The sequence below is a fragment of the Lepus europaeus genome, chromosome X (assembly GCF_033115175.1).
Source record: "Lepus europaeus isolate LE1 chromosome X, mLepTim1.pri, whole genome shotgun sequence".
Taxonomy (NCBI): Eukaryota; Metazoa; Chordata; class Mammalia; order Lagomorpha; family Leporidae; genus Lepus; species Lepus europaeus.
In genome coordinates this window covers 124,564,739-124,585,619 of record NC_084850.1, presented here as the reverse complement: position 1 = coordinate 124,585,619, position 20,881 = coordinate 124,564,739, and the positions used below count along the sequence as shown (strand labels likewise).

Sequence of the window (20,881 nt, the reverse complement as noted above, 5' to 3'; positions counted from 1 at the left end):
TGAGACAAAGAAAGAGTTTTTCCATCCACTCGTTCACTCCCCAGTTGGCCACAATGGCTTGAGCTGCGCTGATCTGAAGCCAGGAGCCAGGAGTTTCCTTCAGGTCTCCCATGTGGGTGCAGGGGCCCAAGCACTTGGGCCATCTTCTGCTGCTTTCCCAGGCCATAGCAGAGAGCTAGATCAGAAGTGGAGCAGCCAGGACTTGAACTGGTGCCCATATGGGATGTCAGCACTGCAGGTGGCAGCCTTACCCTCTACGCCACAGAGCCGGCTCCTATTTATTTATTGAAAGGAAGAGTTACAGACAGTGAGAGGGAGAGACAGAGAGAAAAGGGTTTTCCATCCGCTGGTTCACTCCCCAAATGGCCATAATGGCCAGAGGTGTGCCGATCCAAAGCCAGGAGGCCAGGAGCTTCTTCTGGGTCTCCTATGTGGGTGCAGGGGCCTGAGGACTTGGACCATCTTCTACTGCTTTTCTCGGCTGTAGCAAAGAGCTGGATCACAAGAGGAGCAGCTGGGACTCGAGCTAGTGCCCATATGTGATGCTGGCGCCACAGGCCGAGGATTTGCCTGCTGTGCCACAGCTCCCGCCCCAATCATTTGAGTTTTTTGTAACTTGCTTGTGTGTAACCTTGATCCATTTTACTTACTGGTTTATGAGTATATTCTGGATACCAATGGTTTGTGATTCATATATACTGAAAGTAATCTTCTCTTACTCTGTGGCTTAATTTTTTAGCTTCATGGAATTTTTTTCTATAGGATTTCTTTATTTCATTTCTATAATCCAAGGATTTGAGTTGTTTTACTCATTCCATTATGATATGTAGTAGAATGTTATGTGATGAACATGGATTTATCAATTATTGAAGGGGGATTAGTGGTAATGTATTATTAAGGAGGCTGTACTGCTTTACATATCTGAAAGCTAGTTTAAAAGTATATGCAGGGGCTGGTGCTGTGGCACAGTGTTATGGATAAAGCCTTTCCTGCAGTCCTGGCACTCCGTAATTGTGCTGGTTTGATTCTCCGATCTATCTCCCTGCTAATGCTCCTGGGAAAACACTGGAGTATGGCCCAAGTCTTTGGGCCCTTGCAACCATGTAGGAGACCCAGAAGAAACTCCTGGCTTCAGATCAGCTCAGCTCTGGTCGTTGGGGCCGTTTGGGGAATGAACCAGCAATGGAAATCTGTCTGTCTCTCTGTAACTTTCAAATAAATAAAAAATAAATCTTTTTTAAAAAATTATATAGATTTCCTAGTTTCAAGCTGGTCTGTTAAAGACAAAAGCATTTTGAACAGTGTACTGATCATAGCTCATCAGTATAACTAGATTCAGATTGTACTTTGACAACTCCTAATTTGAGCAAGAAAAGTAAGGCCTATATGAGGTTTCTTGGAGTGGTTGTTGTGCAGCAGGTTAGGTTAAGCTCCCGTATCAGAGTGCTGGTGTGAGTCCCAGCTACTCTGTTCTTCTGATCCAGTTCCTGTTAATGTGTCTGGGAAGGCAGCAGATGATGGCCCCAGAAGTTAGGTCCCTGCTCACCCATATGGGAGACCCAGATGGAGTTCCTGGATGTTGGCTTCCACCTGGTTCAGACCTTATTGTCCTGGCCATTGGTAGTGAACCAGCAGATGGAAGGTTCTCATTTTCTTTCTCTCTCTGTTGCTGTGCCTTTCAAATAATTAGTAAATCTTTAAAAAATATATAAAAGTTAAAACAATATAGAGGCTAGATTTAGGAGTTTTTATATCCTGTAATACAAATTCTAATAAGAATGAATAGTGAAGGTGACTGGTACTGTGGTACAGTAGGTTAAGCCGCTGTGGACAGTCCTGGGTGCCGATTCGAGTCCTGGCTGCTGCACTTCTGATCCAGCTTTCTGCACCCATATGGGAGACCTAGAAGAAGCTCCTGGCTCCTGGCTTCAGATTGGCTCAGCTCTGGCTGTTATGGCAATTTGGGGTGAACCAGCGGATGGAAGAATCTCTGACTCTCCCTCTCTCTTTCTCTCCCCTCTGCCTTTCAAATAAGTAATCAATTTTTTTTCTCTAAATGAATAATGAAAATATAAGAAAATGTCGAAACAGGAAATTTTCTTCATTTCAGAAGGGCTTAGATCTTTTGATTAAAAGGGCCCATTGGGCCTGCATGTGGGGTTTGGAGAACTTGTTAAGAGTAGAGTAGTCATGGTGAGAATACCGAGGAAGTGAATTTAAGAGTGATTGATTTTGAGACATTTAATTTAAGAACTGAGAGAAGTGAAAAGTGACTTCAGAGTAGAAAATGAGATACCTGGAGGAAAGATGGCTAACACTGAGCAACATGGAAAAAAAAAATTGGGAAAGAGGCGTAGCTTAAGAGGGAAGATACTCATTAAGCTTTAAATTTAAATTTTAACCATTCCCAATTTCCTCTAACAAAAATTCTGTTAGAGACAAATTTGCTTTTCTTTGCCTTTCGTATAACTTCAGCAGTAGCATCTACAACATGCATAATAAAATTTGGTTCTCTGAGCATGACTTAAGGAGAGTTGAGTCGAGTCATAGGATGAAAAGGAATTGAATTTTTGGGAGTCCAAAAGCAGTGAAGTGATTTTTGAATGCATATTAGGTGCAAAAAGCAAGGTGAATATGTAAAAATCTTGTTGTTAATTTGCCCAAGAAGGAGGTCTTTGCATCAGGAGATACAAAACAAATTATAGTCGTCACTAATTGAAGATACAGTGCAATATTGCAACTTGGTGCAATATTTTTATTGCTTTTTTCCTTGATAGTAGAAGGAAGTTTATGTGCATTTCCTGGGTTTCTCCCAACCTGATATTTCTCTATTCGTTTTTTCCTTGGTGATTTCTTTCAGAATCATTTCTTTGAGGATCAGAAATCTTGCAACCAGAAAGAGACCATTTCAATGAGTTTGAGGTGTTAGTGAGTCCCAGAAATATTTTGAGAGCATTTGTTAATCAGACAAAAAATTAGAACTTGTTTTTCCATATTCTTTAGATTCTAGAGGCAGAGGCAGAGAGATGAATCTTCCATCCGCTGTCTTCCCAAATGGCCGCAGTGGCTGGAGGTGGGCTGATCCAAACCCAGGAGCCAGGAGCTTCCTCTGGGTGTCCCACACAAGTTCAGGGGTCCAAGGATTTGGGCCATTTTCTGCTGCTGGATCAGAAGTGGAGTAGCTGGATCTTGAACTGGTGCCCATATGGAATGCCATCACTGCAGGTGGCGGCTTTACCTGCTACACCACAGCATTGGCGCCTATTCTTAGATTCTTGGTTCTCTGAACCATTTACTTATTTGACTTTAAGTTGAATTGGTTTCTGGGCTTGGTTCCTGCTGCAAAGACATGGAGCTTTCAGTTACATTATTAGCAAACCTTCTGTCTGCACTTCATCACGGCTTTGAGAACTCTGCTGAGTGTGTTCCATTTTAAGAATATCGTTTTATTCTGATAGTCTTAGGGAATTAGCATTTCTAACCCCAGAGGGGGTTACATTCTTGACTAGTTATCTATGCTTGAGTTTTTATGACAAAACAAAAGGGAAAGTAATCAGTGAAAACAATAATCTGTTGATCAGTTACTGCTGACCTAATCAAGATAAGGTGAGTAGGTACCCTCCATGTGGGTGAGAATGTCTGTTAGGTAATTTATATGATGTAGAAGAAGTCTATTTTGGTGACTTTGGTTAATATTGTAGTCTCCTGAATGTTGGGGGACTGCTGAAGTGTTCTGAGCAGAGGAGTGCCATGATCAAAGCAGTGCTTTAGTAGGATTAGTCTGCTCCAAGATTTCAGGAATGTCTCAGTGCTTGGCACTAGCTCTTACTTGCTTGGGTTCCTAGTCATTCGTATCAGGTGTGGCATGAAGAAGCAAGACGAGTCAAGAGAGACTATTTTCATCCCCCGGGAATCAAGAAACATGAAGCTGAGAGGGAGTGGTGCTTGGGAATAAAGAGAAAGGGACAGATTGCTGCGAAGTTGTGGGGAATTGACAAGATCTGGCCACCTGACTGAATCTAAGCAAGGAATAAGGAAAAGACCATTTTGGTCATGTCAGGAGAAAGCTGGGTCTCATACACACTTGGATATTCGGCAGTCTGGTGGAAATGTCAGGGCCTATTGTGAGTACATGGCTTTGGGAATCATCTTTGTGCAACCAGTAGTTGAAATCGTGATTTTAAAGAGAAAACAGGAGAGGAGGAGGCTGAATGTACAGTCTGGTCAAGACTCCAGTGAGGGGTGAGAAAAGGCAGCACTTATTTTAAAAATTGAGGGACATAACTGTATGGCAAACTCTTCCTAGAAAAATGAAGGAGGATGAATGCTGAGAAGTAATTCTGCAGGTTGAGAATTTCTAGAACTGATGGAATTGAGTTTAGGGAAGTTTGAGGGATGGGGGACTTAATACCTTAATGAATGCCCTTTATTTCCTTCCTAATTGGCTTAATTTTTTGTTGTTTAGAAGATGAGCTTACATTTATCTTTTTATATGTAACTCTAAAGGAGGAAAAGAATTACACAACTAGAAGTGATTTTGGTGGAGGAGGCAGGGCAGTGACAACATGTATGCTTTCTGTTTTTCATGTTTGCAAATCTTTTTATTAATCTAATGATCATTTGCTTTAGTTTGAAGCAGCTTGAATAAGTTACATGAAACATATTGAAAATGAATAGACTGTCTCAACTGACACGTTGAAAAATCCATTTCTTTATTATATAAATGTTAGCTGAATTTCTCATGAATATATGTATTTTTTTTCTTTTCTTTTTTTTTTTTTGACAGAGTGGACAGTGAGAGAGACAGAGAGAAAGGTCTTCCTTTGCCGTTGGTTCACCCCCCAATGGCTGCCGCGGCTGGCGCTGCGGCCTGCGCACTGTGCTGATCCGAAGGCAGGAGCCAGGTGCTTCTCCTGGTCTCCCATGGGGTGCAGGGCCCAAGCACTTGGACCATCTTCCACTGCACTCCCTGGCCACAACAGAGAGCTGGCCTGGAAGAGGGGCAACCGGGATAGAATCCGGTGCTCCGACCGGGACTAGAACCCGGTGTGCCGGCGCCGCAGGCGGAGGATTAGCCTATTGAGCCGCGGCGCCGGCCATGAATATATATATTTTATAAAGATTTAGATATTTATTTGAAAGTCAGTTACAGAGAGGGAGGGACAGAGAGATCGTCCTTCCACTGACTGACTCCCCAGATGGTTGCAACGGCCTGTGCTGGGCCAGGCCAAAACCAGGAGCCAGGAACTTCTTCCGGGTCTCCCACGAGGGTAGCAGGGGGCCAAGGACTTGGACCATCCTCTGCTGCTTTTCTCAGGCCATTAGCAGGGAACTGGATTGGAAGTGGAGCAGCCGGGATATGAACTAGCACCCATATGCCACAATGCTGGTCCCTTCTTTTTTCTTCCTCCTCCTCCTCCTCCTCCTCCTTCTTCTTTTTTTTTAAGGTTTATTTATTTATTTGAAAGAGTTACACAGAGGGAGGGATCTTCCATCCACTGGTTCAGTCCCCGATTGGCTGCAGCGGCTGGTGCTGTGCCAATCCGAAGCCAGGAGCCAGGAGTTTCTTCCAAGTCTCCCATGTGGGTACAGGGGCCCAAAGACTTGGGCCATCTTCCATTGCTTTCCCAGGCTATCAGCAAGGAGCTGGATTGGAAGTGGAGTAGCTGGGTTTCAAACTGGCACCCATATGGGATGCCAGCGCTTCAGGCCAGGGCGTTAACCTGCTGTGCTACAACGCTGGCCCCCTTTTTTTTTCTTTTTTTTAATGATATATTTATTTATTTAAAAGGCAGGTTGGCAGAGAGGAGGAGAGGGAGCGAAAGAGGCAGAGATCTTCCATCTGCTGGTTTACTTCCCAAATGGCGGCAACAGCAGGGGCTGGGCCAGGCTGAAGCCAGGAATCAGGAGCCTCCTCTGGGTCTCCCACTGGGTCTCCTTGGGTGCAGGGGCCCAAGGACTTGGGCCATCCTTTGTTGCTTTCCCAGGTACATTAGCAGGGAGCTGGATTGAAAGTAGAGCATCCGGGACTCAAAACAGCTCTCATACGGGATGCTGGCACTGCAGGTGGAAGCTTAACACTGTATGCCACAGTGCAGGCCTAAAACCTTTAACTTTCGTGAGACCATGCAATTTGTGGACTGAGAAGACAAGAATGCTGGGGTCGGGGGCCAGTGTTGTAGCTCAGTGGATTAAGCTGTTGCTTATGACATCGCCATCCTGTATGGGAATGCCTGTTTGAGTCCTGGCTGCTCAGCTTTTGATCCACCTCCCTGCTTACGTGCCTGGAAAAGCAGCAGATGATGGTCCAAGTACTTGGGCCCCTGCCACTTGCATGGGAGACCAGGACAGAGTTCCAGGCTCTTGCCCAGACCTGATGGTTGCAGCCTTTTGGGAGATGAACCAGCGGATGGAAGATCGCTTTCTTTTCAAACCCCCTGACACCAGTCCATCATTCTGCCTTTCAGATAAATAAATGAATCTTGAGGAAAAAAAAAAAAAGAATGCTAGGGTCATGGAAATGTTCTCAATTTTGATCTGAAAAGTAATTACAAAGATTTATGTTTGTGTCAAAATTCCTTAAGATGTGCACACTTAATGTAAAGAATACCGTAGTTTAAAAAGATGTCTAGAGAAAGTTGACTTGCTTGATTGATCTGCTTTGCTTTGTCCTATAGATGCCCAGTTATCATTGTAAGTTAATTAGGTTCCCTTTTATTTTAGATACATGTGTTTTTGATAGATGTTTATCTGTTAAGTGATTTGTTTATGAGAAATGAAAATACAATGTTTTTGATACATACAAAATTAATGCTTAGCTTCCCTTTCCCCCTAGTTTAGGAACTGTGACTGATGAGAATTAAAGGCCATGGATGAAGATGGACTTGAATTACAACCACAAGAGCCAAACTCATTTTTTGACGCAACAGGTATAATTACTTGAATTGTTCCTTTTCCTGTCAACTGCATTTGGAGCTGGTTAGCGTGTTGGACAAATTGCTAGACTCACATTGATAGTCACATTGATAGTCTATAAATGTTAGAGTGAGCACATTATTATTCCCCACTTCAAAAGTTTGTCTCCTTTACAACCGTCATATTCTTGTTGGTGTATGTTGAGCATCCCTAATACAAAGTCTAAAATGCTCCAAGATCCAAAACTTTCCAGGTGCTAACATAACACCCCAAATGGACAATTTCATGCCTTGACACCTCATGTGATAGGTGATAGTTAAAACCGGTGTACAAAAACATTGTATAATGTTACCTTCAGAATATATATGAAGCATAAATGAGTTTCGTACTTAGACTTGGATTCCATTCCCAAGATATCTCATGATGTGCATGCAAATATTCAAAAATCTCAGAAAGTTCAACAGCCACAGCATTCTCAAAATCTTCGTGTTCTCTTCTATTATTTTCATTTTGCCCAGTTGTCTCACTAAGTCCTGTTGGCTCTTCCTTTGAAAATGTTCCTTGTGTACATCTACTCCTCCTCATTCTACTTCCTACCACACAGTTGGGCTCTACCATGTTCTTAGTCTTCAATAACTTTGCATTATTTTCTTTACCCTTCATGTCTTATATGGACCACCGATCACAGTACTCAACATAAAAGGGCACGCAGATCATACCGTTTCTCTGTTCTCCATTACCTAGCAAATAAATATAATCCCAGTGTCTTCTACATTCTGACCTCATCCTACTTTTACAACCGTCTCTCTCTCACAAGTTTCCAGAAGGAACCTTCTGCTTCTGGAAGGTGGACTCTTGTCACTCCCCCAAATGTTCAAGGAAAATTGTATTCATGAACTCCTAAAAAAAGAAAAAGTATTCGTGATTTCAGATTACCCATGGTTCTAATTATATAACATTGTAAACTAATTACACTTGGTTTTATAATATAAAATGTCTTTTTACATCATACTAGCTATTGTTATAAATAAAATGTTTGAGTTTTCAGCGGACTTTAAATGATCAGATTGCAGTATTTTCATTAGCAATTTGCCAGGAAAGTAAATATTAGTGATTTTTAATTTTAAAATTTTCCTTAGTTTCTAAATCTTGTGAGTGTGTGTGTATGTGTATATGAGAGAGAGAGAGAAGGGGGAGGGAGGGAGAGAGAGAGAGAGAAGGGAAGGGGGAGGGAGGGGGGGATTAGGATAGTCTTTTAATTCAAGTTTCGTAATTTAAATGATGAATGCAAAACTTATGATTCCTCATTAGAACATGAAATATAATACATATGCTTAAAAGAGAGACTAAACTCTTTGAAGAAAAATATACAGTATTTACTTAATCATGTGACAAGTAAGCTTGGGTCATGGGCTAAGTGGTATATTGAAGGGCTATCGCATTTTAGTCCTGATTGTTAACACTTATGGTATTTGTTTATCTTTGAGCAAGTCACTTAATCTGCCAGGGCCTCCGTTTTCATGTCATAATAATAATGAAACCTCTCATTACAGTTTTTCAGAACACTTCCCATACATTCCCATTTGATCATCACCACAGTCCTGTGAGGTATGCGTGGCAGATACTACTGTCCTCATTTTACTGATGAGGAAACTGAAACTCAGAGGTTAAATGACTTGCCCAAGATCACAAAACTAATAAGTGTGCAACTCTACTCCTTGATTTAGATCTTGTAACCAGTGCTCTTGCCACTAAATACTTTCAGGTTCGTGTCAGGAAAAATGAAGATTGTAGTGATCTATCACTTGATAGCATTGAGAATACTGACAGCAGATGAGTATAAAGCATTTTGTAGATCTTCTGTAGAAACTGAAGTGAACATACTCTTTTGCATTATTTCTGGATGTTAATAAAATGGATATTAATGGATTTTAAAGACGCCTTAAAATTTTTACTATTCTTTGGCTGTTGATCATTTTTGTTTGTTGACAAAGCCATGTGTTTTTCTGAGGGCCTGGCCAGTGACACAGTCATTGCATTAGGCACCTATTTGGACTAAGCCTGGTCTGAGTCACAACCAGAATCACTTATCTACTGAATAGCTTTTTGGGAAAAACTTTTATAAAACCTCCCTTGCTTTTTGCTGGACCAGGGGCCAAGATACTGGATTTGTTTTATATTTTTGGTAAGGATGTATAATTTCTATTCCCACTTTTAGTGTTCATTCAGAATAATATTTACTCAGCACCATATGCTATGCAAGCTGTGTGATCTTGGATAAGTCATTTAATCTCACTTGGCTTCAATTGATTTAATTGTCTACCTTCATGCCTTAACTGCAGAGTGGATTAGAGTAGGATTCCCTCTATCCTAAGGAACTACCTTAGGGGTTGGGCTCTCAGGGGGATGGGAGAAAGCTGGATGCAGGTGGAGCACCCCAGTGAAGTTGGGGCAGGCCCCACTCTGACTACCCACACTCTCCAGTGTCCCAGTGCAGGTGCACTTTCATTCATCTTTTCTATCCACAGAGCCTCAGCCAATTGACTTTCCTCCTAAACTGTGACTTTCTATCTCTGTTTTCATATATGCCTTGATCGTTTTATGCCCTACATTCAGAGGATGATTTCTGACTTTCCACAGTCATCCATGGAGGATGTTGGTGGTATATTACACCAGAACTAAAGGGGAGGGATGTGAAGAGAGAAAGGAAGACATTGAAAGGATAGTTAAAACAAAACAGGAGAGATGGAAAGAAGGGAGAAAAATGAGATGGAACAAGAAGGAAAATAAATGAAAAACACATATACTGAAGGAAAATTATATATTTGCCACCTCAAGATGCCTTACTTTTATAATGATCCCTTAAGTTCCCATGTGTATGGGTTTAATTTTAGTGTGTCTAGAATTTTACTTTCATGAATATATTTCTTCTGTGACTGCCTCAGTTGCCGTGTTCTGCTGGTGTATATATACTAATTGATTTGGGATGAGTTCTAAAGTTCTTGTATTAAAAATGTCTAATGTGATTCAAAGATAGATTCCCTCTTTATTTCTTTAATTTGTCTTAATGTTTTAGAAAACTGAGGAGCTAGTCTTTTTTTTTTTTTTTTTTGGTAGAAATTAAATAACATATGGATTAGTTGAAATGTCATGCATGCCTACCTGAAAGTTGTCATTTTAATTTTTTTTTAAAGGAGCTGATGCTGCACACATGGATGGTGATCAAATTGTTGTGGAAGTTCAAGAAACTGTTTTTGTTTCAGATGTTGTGGATTCAGACATAACTGTGCATAACTTTGTTCCCGATGACCCAGACTCAGTTGTAATCCAAGATGTTATTGAGGACGTTGTTATAGAAGATGTCCAATGTCCAGATATCATGGAAGAAGCAGATGTATCTGAAACAGTCATCATTCCTGAGCAAGTGCTGGACTCAGATGTAACTGAAGAAGTTTCTTTAGCACATTGCACAGTCCCAGATGATGTTTTAGCTTCTGACATTACTTCAGCCTCAATGTCTATGCCAGAACATGTCTTGACAAGTGAATCTATACACGTGTCTGACGTTGGACATGTTGAGCATGTGGTTCATGATAGTGTAGTAGAAGCAGAAATTGTCACTGATCCTCTGACCACTGATGTAGTTTCAGAAGAAGTTTTGGTAGCAGACTGTGCCTCTGAAGCAGTTATAGATGCCAACGGGATCCCTGTGGACCAGCAAGATGATGACAAAAACAACTGTGAGGACTACCTTATGATTTCCTGTAAGTCTTGGGGCACAGTGATTGTCAAAGGTATTTTTGAAGGCTGCTTTCCTAACTTAGAGCAGGAATGAAATTTTCTTGACTTAAATGTCTATAAAGTTAGTCTTATATAACTATCTGCATTGTTGTTTCATTTTGAAGTTTTAACTTAAAATTAAGGCATGTGAAATGGTGCAGAGTAAAGAGTTGTTTCTATATAAGAACACAATAGGAAGAGATTTCTTCAGTCTAAAAAGACAAAGGCTAAAAGGAATGGAACTGAACTTTGGAAATCATGAAGGATGTGATTAGGCTGTTACCAGCTTCTATTAGAATTAGGAACTCTCTTGAAACTTAAAAGGAGTTCACCTTGGACAAAAATTCATAACCCAACTACTTTACTTCCTTGTATTTGGATATAGAGTACTGCTTATGTAACACTTCAGTATTATATAATACGTAAAATACTCTATGTAACAGCATGGAAAAGACTCTGGCATATTGTTAAAGCATGATTTCAAGTATAATGGATTCATATCAGGTTACTGGAGGAAAGTAAGGTGTATTGAAATACACTTCTAAACATGTAACTTTGCATCTGGGAGGATAGCTGTGTCATACGTTAAAACGTATTTGTTCTGTTTTCAGAGACACAGTTCTAGGTTAGATAGACCACAATTCTGATTCAGTGTGGAAATTCATGGACCTTATGGAAATAAACTTCAAATAAATACTCATAGACTGTTTATAAATTTATAACAGTATTTGCTTTGCTTAGATACCTGTTTTAATATAACATTGGAGTCCACCAGAATTTTAGGAAAGACCTTTTAAAAAATTGTTAAGATTCTGGAAATTGAAGAATTCTTTGTGAAGAAGAAGAAAATACTTTAATTCAGCACTTTTTTATGGAACTCCTATTCTGTCAGACATTGCTGTAGATAGTACAGATACAGATATGCACTAAGCAAATAAAGACATAAAACCACTGTCCCTGGAGAACTTCTAGTCTATCATAGGAGAGAAAGGTTGAGTGTGGTATAGAGATGTGAGTAAATTGCTGTGGAGACAGGATGGAGTAGCTGACCTTTGAATTCAAGGTTGAGTTCTGATTTTACAAGATGAAGAAGGGCATGGTAGGAGGAACATATTATAGGCAAATAGTATTATTATGTGAAAAAAGATTGTAGCCTTTGCTGGTAATGATGGGAACTTTAGAATGGACTTGTTTATCTTTGTACCCTTTTTATTCCTTAAAATAATTTTTAGAAGTAGAATTCCTGGATCAAAGATTGGGTACATTTATGAGTGTGATTATTATTGTTTCAATATTTTGTCCAATATAATTCTGCACACCACTTATGAAAAAGTCCATTTCCGTACACTCTAACCATCACAGGATATTATATTATATTCCCTTCTTTAAGAGTCCAGTAGGGGAAAATGGGATACTCTGTTTGAATTTTGAATTTATTATAGGAAGATAATCCTCGTAGCAGTGTGGAATAAAATAGGTGAGGAGAGAGTAGCTGAAATGGTTCAGATATGAGATAAAGATCCCAACTACCTTCATATTTAAGGGAAAAGGGATGGGAAGGTTGGAGTCAAGAGAGATTAGGAAGTAAAGTGGATGAGATTTGCTGACAGAGAAAACAAGGGTGGGGATCTCAGGGAGAAAGATAATTTAAAGATGACCCTAAGAAGGACTGGGTGCAAACTGATTATAATTACCTGAGAGGAAGCATGAAGAAAAATGATTCAGGACCTGTTAGAAGAATTGCTTGCTGGAGATAATCTGGTGGATGCTTTTTTCCTAAGCAGTTGAAAATAAGAATTTGATGCTTAGAAGAGAGTTTGTGGCTAGAGGAAGACATTTGTGACAACAGAATATAGAAAGTATCCTATATGGAAATGTATGGTAGTTTCCAGAGAATACTTGTAGAATAAGAGTGTCAAATGCACATCTTTTGCCTATTTAAGGAGTGGGCAGAGAAGAGCCCGTGGAAATTAGGAGGTTATGGGAAGAGGAGGAGGAAATCTTTTAGAGTGCTCTCAACACTGTAGAGGTTAAAACAGGCTATGGTGTAGTGAGGAGGTCATTGCATTGGTGTTAAATGAGAATGGTTTCAATGAAGCATGAATGAGTACGTAGGAGATGGAAGATGATGATCTGTAATGGATTGAGAAGTCAGTGAAAGTGAAGGTAGGTGAAGTGATTTGTATAAATTGCTACTTTGGTCAATGAAAAGATGGAAGTTCAATTTTTGCTGGTTGGATGGTAAAAATATATGGAACATGCTTACAGGTACAGGAAATAGTTGAAGAGAGCCTGAAAATTGCTTCCGACTTGATTGTATTTATATAATGGACAGTTCCTGTCCTCAAGAAACAGATACTTCTGTCCTTTTACTGACCTAAATGGCAATTTATGTACTCCATCTAACTTCATTTTCACTGATCTCTCAATCCATTGCAGCTCATCTCTTCCATCAGACTGCATATTAGATGCAAAATAAGTATTTGTTGAATACATGAAAATGTGAATGTTATAGCTGAATGTTTGTGGGCATCATGCCTCATCCGAGGTATCCACAGTTCATTTCTTCCCTGTTGGTAGCTTTTGGCTCTTATTTGGTTCTGGTCAGGCTAGTTATATTGCTATTGCTTTGTGGCCCTTAGTTTTCTAGCTGTCTGAGAGGTGGTGTGTTTGAGTCATCCACTTGGTACTCAGGTTGCTTCTTAGTTCTGAGGCAGCTGCCAGATTCTCCCTAATCACTTTGCAAGCGATCGTCAGCCTCCTGGAGTTTCACTTAGCAGCTAGATAGTGAAGATGCCATTTTGTGAGGCATCAGTTAGTGCAGAAGGGAAAGTTGGAGATGATCAGGTGATGAGTCAGGCACTGCCTTACAACAACTGCAGGCAACAAAATACTCTTTGGGTACCTCTCATATTAACATGGTCAGTGAGGTGTCATCACTCTGGATCTGTGTCTTTTAATTTGCAGTTAGGTAGAAGATAGTAAAAGTTAGGTGTCCCAGGCAGGCGCCACGGCTCAATAGGCTAATCCTCCGCCTGCGGCGCTGGCACACCAGGTTCTAGTCCTGGTCGGGGCGCCAGATTCTGTCCCGGTTGCCCCTCTTCTAGGCCAGCTCTCTGCTGTGGCCAGGGAGTGCAGTGGAGGATGGCCCAAGTGCTTGGTCCCTGCACCCCATGGGAGACCAGGAGAAGCACCTGGCTCCTGCCTTCGGATCAGCACAATGCGCCGGCCGCGGCGGCCATTGGAGGGTGAACCAACGGCAAAAGGAAGACCTTTCTCTCTGTCTGTCTCTCTCACTGTCCACTCTGCCTGTCAAAAAAAAAAAAAAAAAGAAAGAAAGAAAAAGAAAAAAGTTAGGTGTCCCAGATTACTAGATTCAACTTTAAGTGTCAAAATAATTTTTTTGATAACAAGTTTATTGAGATAATTTACATACAATACAGTTGACCCACTTAAAATGTGTAATTTAGGGGCAACAATTGGCCTAGCAGTTAAGACATTGGTTGAGATGCCCACATCCCATATCGGAGTGCCTAACTTTAATACCCAACTCCAGCTCCTAGTTCCAGCTTCCTGCTAATGCAGACCCCGGGAGGCAGTGATGATGGCTCCAGTGATTGGGTTCTTGCCTATATGGGAGATCTGGGTTGAGTTTCCAGCTCATAGCTTCAGCCTTGGCCCAGCTGTGGCCATCACAGTCATTAAAGATGTGGGCCAGTGGGATGTCTGTCTCTCAAATAAATATACATATATTTTAAAAAGTGTACAGTTAAGTGGTAGTATATTCGCAAAGTTGCACAATCATCATCACCAGCTTTGGAGATTTTTCATCATCCCACGGAGAAACCCCGTACTCTTAAGCTATTGTTCTCACTAACCCTCTCCATCCCCTCCAATCCTAAGCAACCACTAATCTACTTTTTTTTTTTTTCTTAAAGATTTATTTTAAAAGCAGAATTATGGAGAGAGAAGGAGAGATATATAGAGAGATTGATCAATCTTCTCTGCTGGTTCACTTCCCAAATGGCTGCAACAGCCAGGGCTGGACCAGGCTGAAGCCAGAAGCTTCATGTGTTCTGCCATGTGGGTGCCAGGGCCCAAGGATTTGGGCCATCTTCCACTGCTTTTCCCAGGCATATTAGCAGGGAACTGGATTGGAAGTGGAACAGCCAGTACTTGAGCCAGTGCCCATATGGGATGTCACATTGCTGGCTCCAACTAAACTACTTTTTATCTTGATAGATTTACTTATTCTGGACATTTGAGGTAAATGGAATCCTATGATATATGTTCTTTTTGATTGGCTTCTTTCATGTTGCATAATGTTTTTAGAGTTCATCCATGTTGTAACCTGTATGAAGGTGCTTCAAAAGTTTATGGAGGGGCAGGGGTTGTGGTGCAGCAGATTAAGCTGCCACTTGGGACATCCACATCCCATACTGGAATGCTAGGAATCATGTTCCAGCTTTGATCCACCTTCTTGCTAATGCAACTGGGAGCAGCAGATGATGGCCCAAGTACTTTGATTCCTGCCACCCACATGGGAGACCAGGATGGAGTCTGGCTTCAGCTTGACTCAGCTCTAGCTGTTAATGGGCATTTAGGGGGTGAACCAGTGAATGGGAGATCTCGCTTTTTCTTCCCCTCTCTCTGTCACTTGTGTCTTTCAAATAAATAAATCTTTATAAAAAGCTTGTGGAAAAATGGTAATAAGTTTATTTTGATGTAAGACATTTGAAATCCATACATAGGGTTTTTTTCATAATATACGTTTTCCACAAACTTTCTGAAGACCCTTCATACGTCATTCTTTTATTACTGAGTAATATTCCGTTGTATGAATATATACCACATTTTAGCCAATTCATTACTTTGGTGGATATTGGGGTTGTTTCTAGTTTTTGTGTATTATGTGATATGAGCATTTATGTACAAATTTTTGCATGGACATATGTTTTCTTTTAACTATAGAGGAGTGGAACTGCTTTATCCTTGGGAGTGTAATTGCTGGGTCGTACGGTAACTGCTTAGCCTTCTGAGGAACTGCCAGACTGTTTTCCAAAATAACTGCCATTTTACATTCCCACCAGTGGTGGGTGAGGTTCCAGTTACTCTGCATTCTCTGCAGCACTTGTTAACTTGTCTTTTCAGTCACAGCCATCCTAGTAGGTGTGAAGTAGAGTCTCACTGTGATTTTGATTTGTATTTCTCTGATGGCTAATGATGTTGAGCATCTTTTCCTGTGCTTATTGGCCATTTGTATATCTTTGGAGCAATGTTGCGATCTTCTGTCCATTTCTAAATTTATTCATCTTTTATTGAGTTATTCAATTAAAATAGTATTCAAAACACTGTTTTCCTATACTGTGCACCTGCTTGTTCAAAAAGCTGAATGTTAATAAATTGTTAGATTGGTTAGTTCTTAACTGATGCTATTATACTGTTTTGATAGCATATATATATATATATATATATATAATTTTAAATGTAGTTCAAGTACTATTTGAAGGAACGGTTCAAGTGCTAAGGTGTGCAACATGCATTCTTTTTTTTTTATTTATTTATTTTTATTTTTATTTTTAATTTTTTTTTTTTTTTTGACAGGCAGAGTAGACAGTGAGAGAGAGAGACAGAGAGAAAGGTCTTCCTTTTGCTGTTGGTTCACCCTCCAATGGCCGCCGCGGTAGCGCGCTGCGGCCGGCGCACCGCGCTGTTCCGATGGCAGGAGCCTGGTGCTTCTCCTGGTCTCCCATGGGGTGCAGGACCCAAGGACTTGGGCCATCCTCCACTGCACTCCCTAGCCACAGCAGAGAGCTGGCCTGGAAGAGGGGCAACCGGGACAGGATCGGTGCCCCAACCGGGACTAGAACCCGGTGTGCCGGCGCCGCAAGGCGGAGGATTAGCCTGTTGAGCCACGGCGCCGGCTGCAACATGCATTCTGACTCATCAAATGCCGTAGGGCTCATCAGACCCATCAGACCCATCTTGATCCTTGAGTCATTTGGCAGTTCTATCAGAGGACATGATGATGATTATGAAGTAAAGTTTGTAAAGAATACTTTCCCTTAATGAGTAAAAATGTTCAGGATTATATTTGTGTGTTGATTGTTAAATCAATATGAATAGTTCTTTTTTTTTTTTAAATTTGAGAGATAGTTAACAGAGAGAGAGAGAAAAGTCTTCTGTTGGTTTACTCCCCAAATGACTGTAATGGCTGGAGCTGATCTGAAGCTGATCTGAAGCCAGGAGCTTCTTCCGGGTCTCCCACATAGGTGCAGGGGACCAAGAACCTGGGCCATCTTCTACTGCTTTCCCAAGTCATAGCAGAGAGCCAGATTGGAAGTAGAGCAGCCGGGACCCAAACCAGCACCCATATGGGATGCCAGTGTGACATGCAGAGGAGGCTTAGCTCACCAGCACCAGCCTCATGAATAGTTTATTTAAAATTTTAAAAATTGGTATTATTTGAGAACAAGACAGAGTAAGAGAGCGAGTGAGAGAATGTGTGAAGAGAGAGAGTGTAAATTCCTATCTGCTGATTTACTTCCCAAATGGTTACAAAATGGCTGGGGCTGGGCCAGCCTGAAACCAAGGAGCCCAGAACTCAATTTAGCTCTCTCACATGGGTGGTAAGAATTCAACTACTTGAGCCATCAGCTGCTGCATCCCAGGGTACTCAGTTGCAGGAAGCTGTACTGAAAGTGAAACTGGGACTGAAACCCAGGCACTCTGTTAATGGAATGTGGGCATCCCAAGTGGTGTCTTAGAACTGTACCAAATGCCCATGCCTGAATAGTTTTTTTATTTAAAAAAATTTAAATTCATTTGTCCCAAGAAAGATTATTTTGTTGGATTTTTGTGACAAGTTGATGGTGAAAATAGGTAATAGTAAGCCTTCAATAAATGATGATGTATGCTAGAATTAATACATCTTAATTTTCTTTTAATAACCTTAAAATGCTGGTGTTATTGTCATTTTGCATATTCAGTAACTGAGGCTCAGTTTCAGGAACTAGTCCAAGGTTATATAAGCAGCTAGCATTAGGACGAGAATTTGAAATCAAGTGTATTTTATTCCAAAGTGTTTGTGTGTGTATGTGTGTGTGTATGTTTTAGTATTATGTGTGTATAAAAAGTTAGTACCACAGAGCAGTAGAACTTGGGATAAATAGTGCTTGTTGGCGTCTGGGGAGGCAGGTAGGATTCCATTGATTATTCTAAATTTATGATATTATTAAATACTGAATTTCTTTTTTTAATGATTTTTCTTTTTGACAGGCAGAGTTAGACAGAGAGAAAGGTCTTCCTTTTCCGTTGGTTCACCCTCCAAATGGCCGCTATGGCCGGCACGCTGCACCGATCTGAAGGCAGGAGCCAGGTGCTTCCTCCTGGTCTCCCATGCGGGTGCAGGGCCCAAGCACTTGGGCCATCCTCCACTGCCTTCCTGGGCCACAGCAGAGAGTTGGACTGGAAGAGGAGCAACCGGGACAGAATCTGGCGCCCCAACCGGGACTAGAACCCAGAACCCAGAGTGCTGGCGCCGCAGGTGGAGGATTAGCCAAGTGAGCCACGGCGCTGGCTGAGATTGATTTTATTTATTTGAAAGACAGAGTTACAGAGAGAGGTAGAGACAGAGAGAGAGGTCTTCCATCTGCTGGTTCACTCCCCAGATGGCTGCAACAGCCGGAGCTGCAAAGATCTGAAGCCAGGAGCCAGGGGCTTCTTCTGGGTGTCCCACGTGGATGCAGGGGTCAAAGGACTTGGGCCATCTTCCACTGCTTTCCCAGGCCATAGCAGAGAGCTGGATCGGAAGAGGAGCAGCCGGCACTAGAACTGGTGCCCATATGGGATGCTGGTGCTTCAGGCCAGGGCATTAACCTGCTGTGCCACAGCGCTGGCCCCTTAAGTACTGAATTTCAACAATTGGGGTGACTTTATTTAACATTGATTTAACTCATTCTAGCAGAAGCCACCTAGAAAGTCTGTAAAGACCACCGTGTTTATCTAAAAATTACTAATTGTTTACAAATTTGTGTTGAGAAAAAAAATAATATACAGACTATTATTTTCACTCTTGCCCATGTTTACTTTTCTTGTGCCTTTATTTATTCAGAAACATTGACTGGTCAGCCATAATAAGCTCTTGAACTTTGCTAGGTGTTAGAGACATGCAGTGAAGTCTGGCTTTTTTTGTGTTCATAGTCCTAGAGGAAAGAGATACAGAAACAGACAATTACAGTTTAGTGTGAAAAGATACTTAAATAGATATACAAAGTATTTTGGAAGCACTAAGGGAGGAAATGCTGAAAAATTTTTGGTATTCTTGAGTGAGATAAATGCTACCAAAGTATTAGAAAGTTTTATATAGAAGCTCAGTGGAAGATGTGACTATTTAGTTCATCTCCTATTGATTTCCCTCCCTCCTGTATTATTTTGAAACATTTCACATATTTTTCCTAAGTATTGTAGTATTTATTTCTCAAAGACAAGGATTTTTAAAGAAAGAAAATACCTTATTTAAAAAATAGTTAAGAATGAACTCAATTTAAAGGGTGAATAAAATGTAAAGTAGGTGGCTGAGGAGGGAGGAAAGGGAGGGAGATGTGAAAGATCATTGAGTGCTCAGAGACTTACCCTTGGAGTGCTCATGATGTCTTTAGTGAGGAGGGTGGAAGAAATGGTGGGAAAAATGTTGGCAAAATAGGCAAGGCCCAAAACAAAAGCCCTTGAATACACTAAGAAGCCTTTACCTCTTTGATGTGGGGTGCTGTTAAAGGGTTTTAGGCAGATTAATAATAACATACTTAGATTCATGGCTTAGAAAGATAATAGCAGTGCTGAGAGCAGACGCAAGAGAAGAGTGAAATCATAAACACAAAGTACATTTTGGGAGATGTTTTGTAGTAATTCAGGTAAGAAGCTGATGATAACAGTTTAAAATAAGATTGTGTCAGTAAAGTTTGGCAGAACCTGTCTAATGATACATTTAGGAAGTAGAATTTTTCTGAATTTAGGATTGAAGAAAGGATTTGAAGCTCACTCCCTTGGTTTCTGGCTGGGCAGATGGCAAAAGCATTGTCAAGGGAGGAGCAAATTTGGACATGCTAAAGATCCGTCTACAGGGTTGCTCTGTTCAGCTGTCTACCGTACAACTGGATTGTAAATAGATCTCTATAATGTGGAATGTGGTAGGCTTGGCCATTCAGTTTAGATCCTTTGAACAATTGATCTGTGTTAGCTCTCAACTAAGCATGATTTTAGTCTTAATAGGCATCCAGTAAAAAGTGGTTCAGGGAATGAATGAATACGTAAAATCCAAGCCCCTGTATTTAATGTATAAACTGTGAGGGTCAACACAATCTGATAGTTCTTTGTTTCTAAGGGCTGTTAGCACAGAAACGATGGTAACATGTTTATTCCTTTGGTCTGTGGACTGATTATTGGATCTGTAATACCTTTTTTAGTATACAACTTGGAATGTTTTCAAAATACATTTTGGGGGTCGATGCTGTGGTGCAGCGGGCTAATGCCCCTGGCCTGAAGAGCTGGCATCCCATATGGGCGCTGGTTCGAGACCCGACTGCTCTATTTCCAATCCAGCTCTCTGCTATGGCCTGGGAAAGCAGTAAGAGATGGCCCAAGTCCTTGGGCCCCTGCACCCGGGTGGGAGACCCGGAAGAAGCTCCTGACTCCTGGCTTCAGATCTTTGCAGCTCCGGCCGTTGCGGCCAATTGGGGAGTGAACCATCAGATGAAAGACCCCCCCCACACACACACTCTCTCTCTCTCTCTCTCTCTCCCTCTTTGAAATAAATAAATAAATCTTTAAAAATTTTAAGAACAAAATACATTTGGTAAAACAAAATTTTGGAATTAAAAAGTATATATCAACATGAGAATATTTCCGAAATGTAAAAAAGTTTTACCAAACTAGGGATATTCTAGAGATGTGTTGAACACCCATCCATCTATCCATTTATTTATACTTTATTAAAAATGTTTTTAGGTGACAAATTGTTTATGGTTATACAGCATGTTTTGAAATGTGTATACATTGTGGAATGTCTAAATCGAGCTAATTAACATATGCATTATCTCACTTTTTTTTTTGTGATGAGAGCACTTAACATCTATGTTAGTGATTTTCAAGTGTATAGTACTCTAGTACATCATTATTAACTATTATT

General features: G+C 40.9%; 1 protein-coding gene across 3 annotated transcripts in view; it reads left to right on the top strand.

Moving 5' to 3' along the window:
* The window catches only part of ZFX (zinc finger protein X-linked), a 49,354-nt gene that overhangs the window by 8,142 nt on the left and 20,331 nt on the right, over positions 1–20,881 (top strand). For 2 of the 3 annotated variants that reach the window (XM_062184280.1, XM_062184282.1), the window contains exons 2-3: positions 6,836–6,929; positions 10,110–10,679. In XM_062184280.1, the coding sequence (XP_062040264.1) occupies positions 6,869–6,929; positions 10,110–10,679 (631 nt within the window). In that variant the 5' untranslated portion in view covers positions 6,836–6,868. Of the gene's footprint in view, positions 1–6,835; positions 6,930–8,468; positions 8,524–10,109; positions 10,680–20,881 lie in introns of those variants that run through there. The other variant, XM_062184283.1, reaches the window with a different exon arrangement.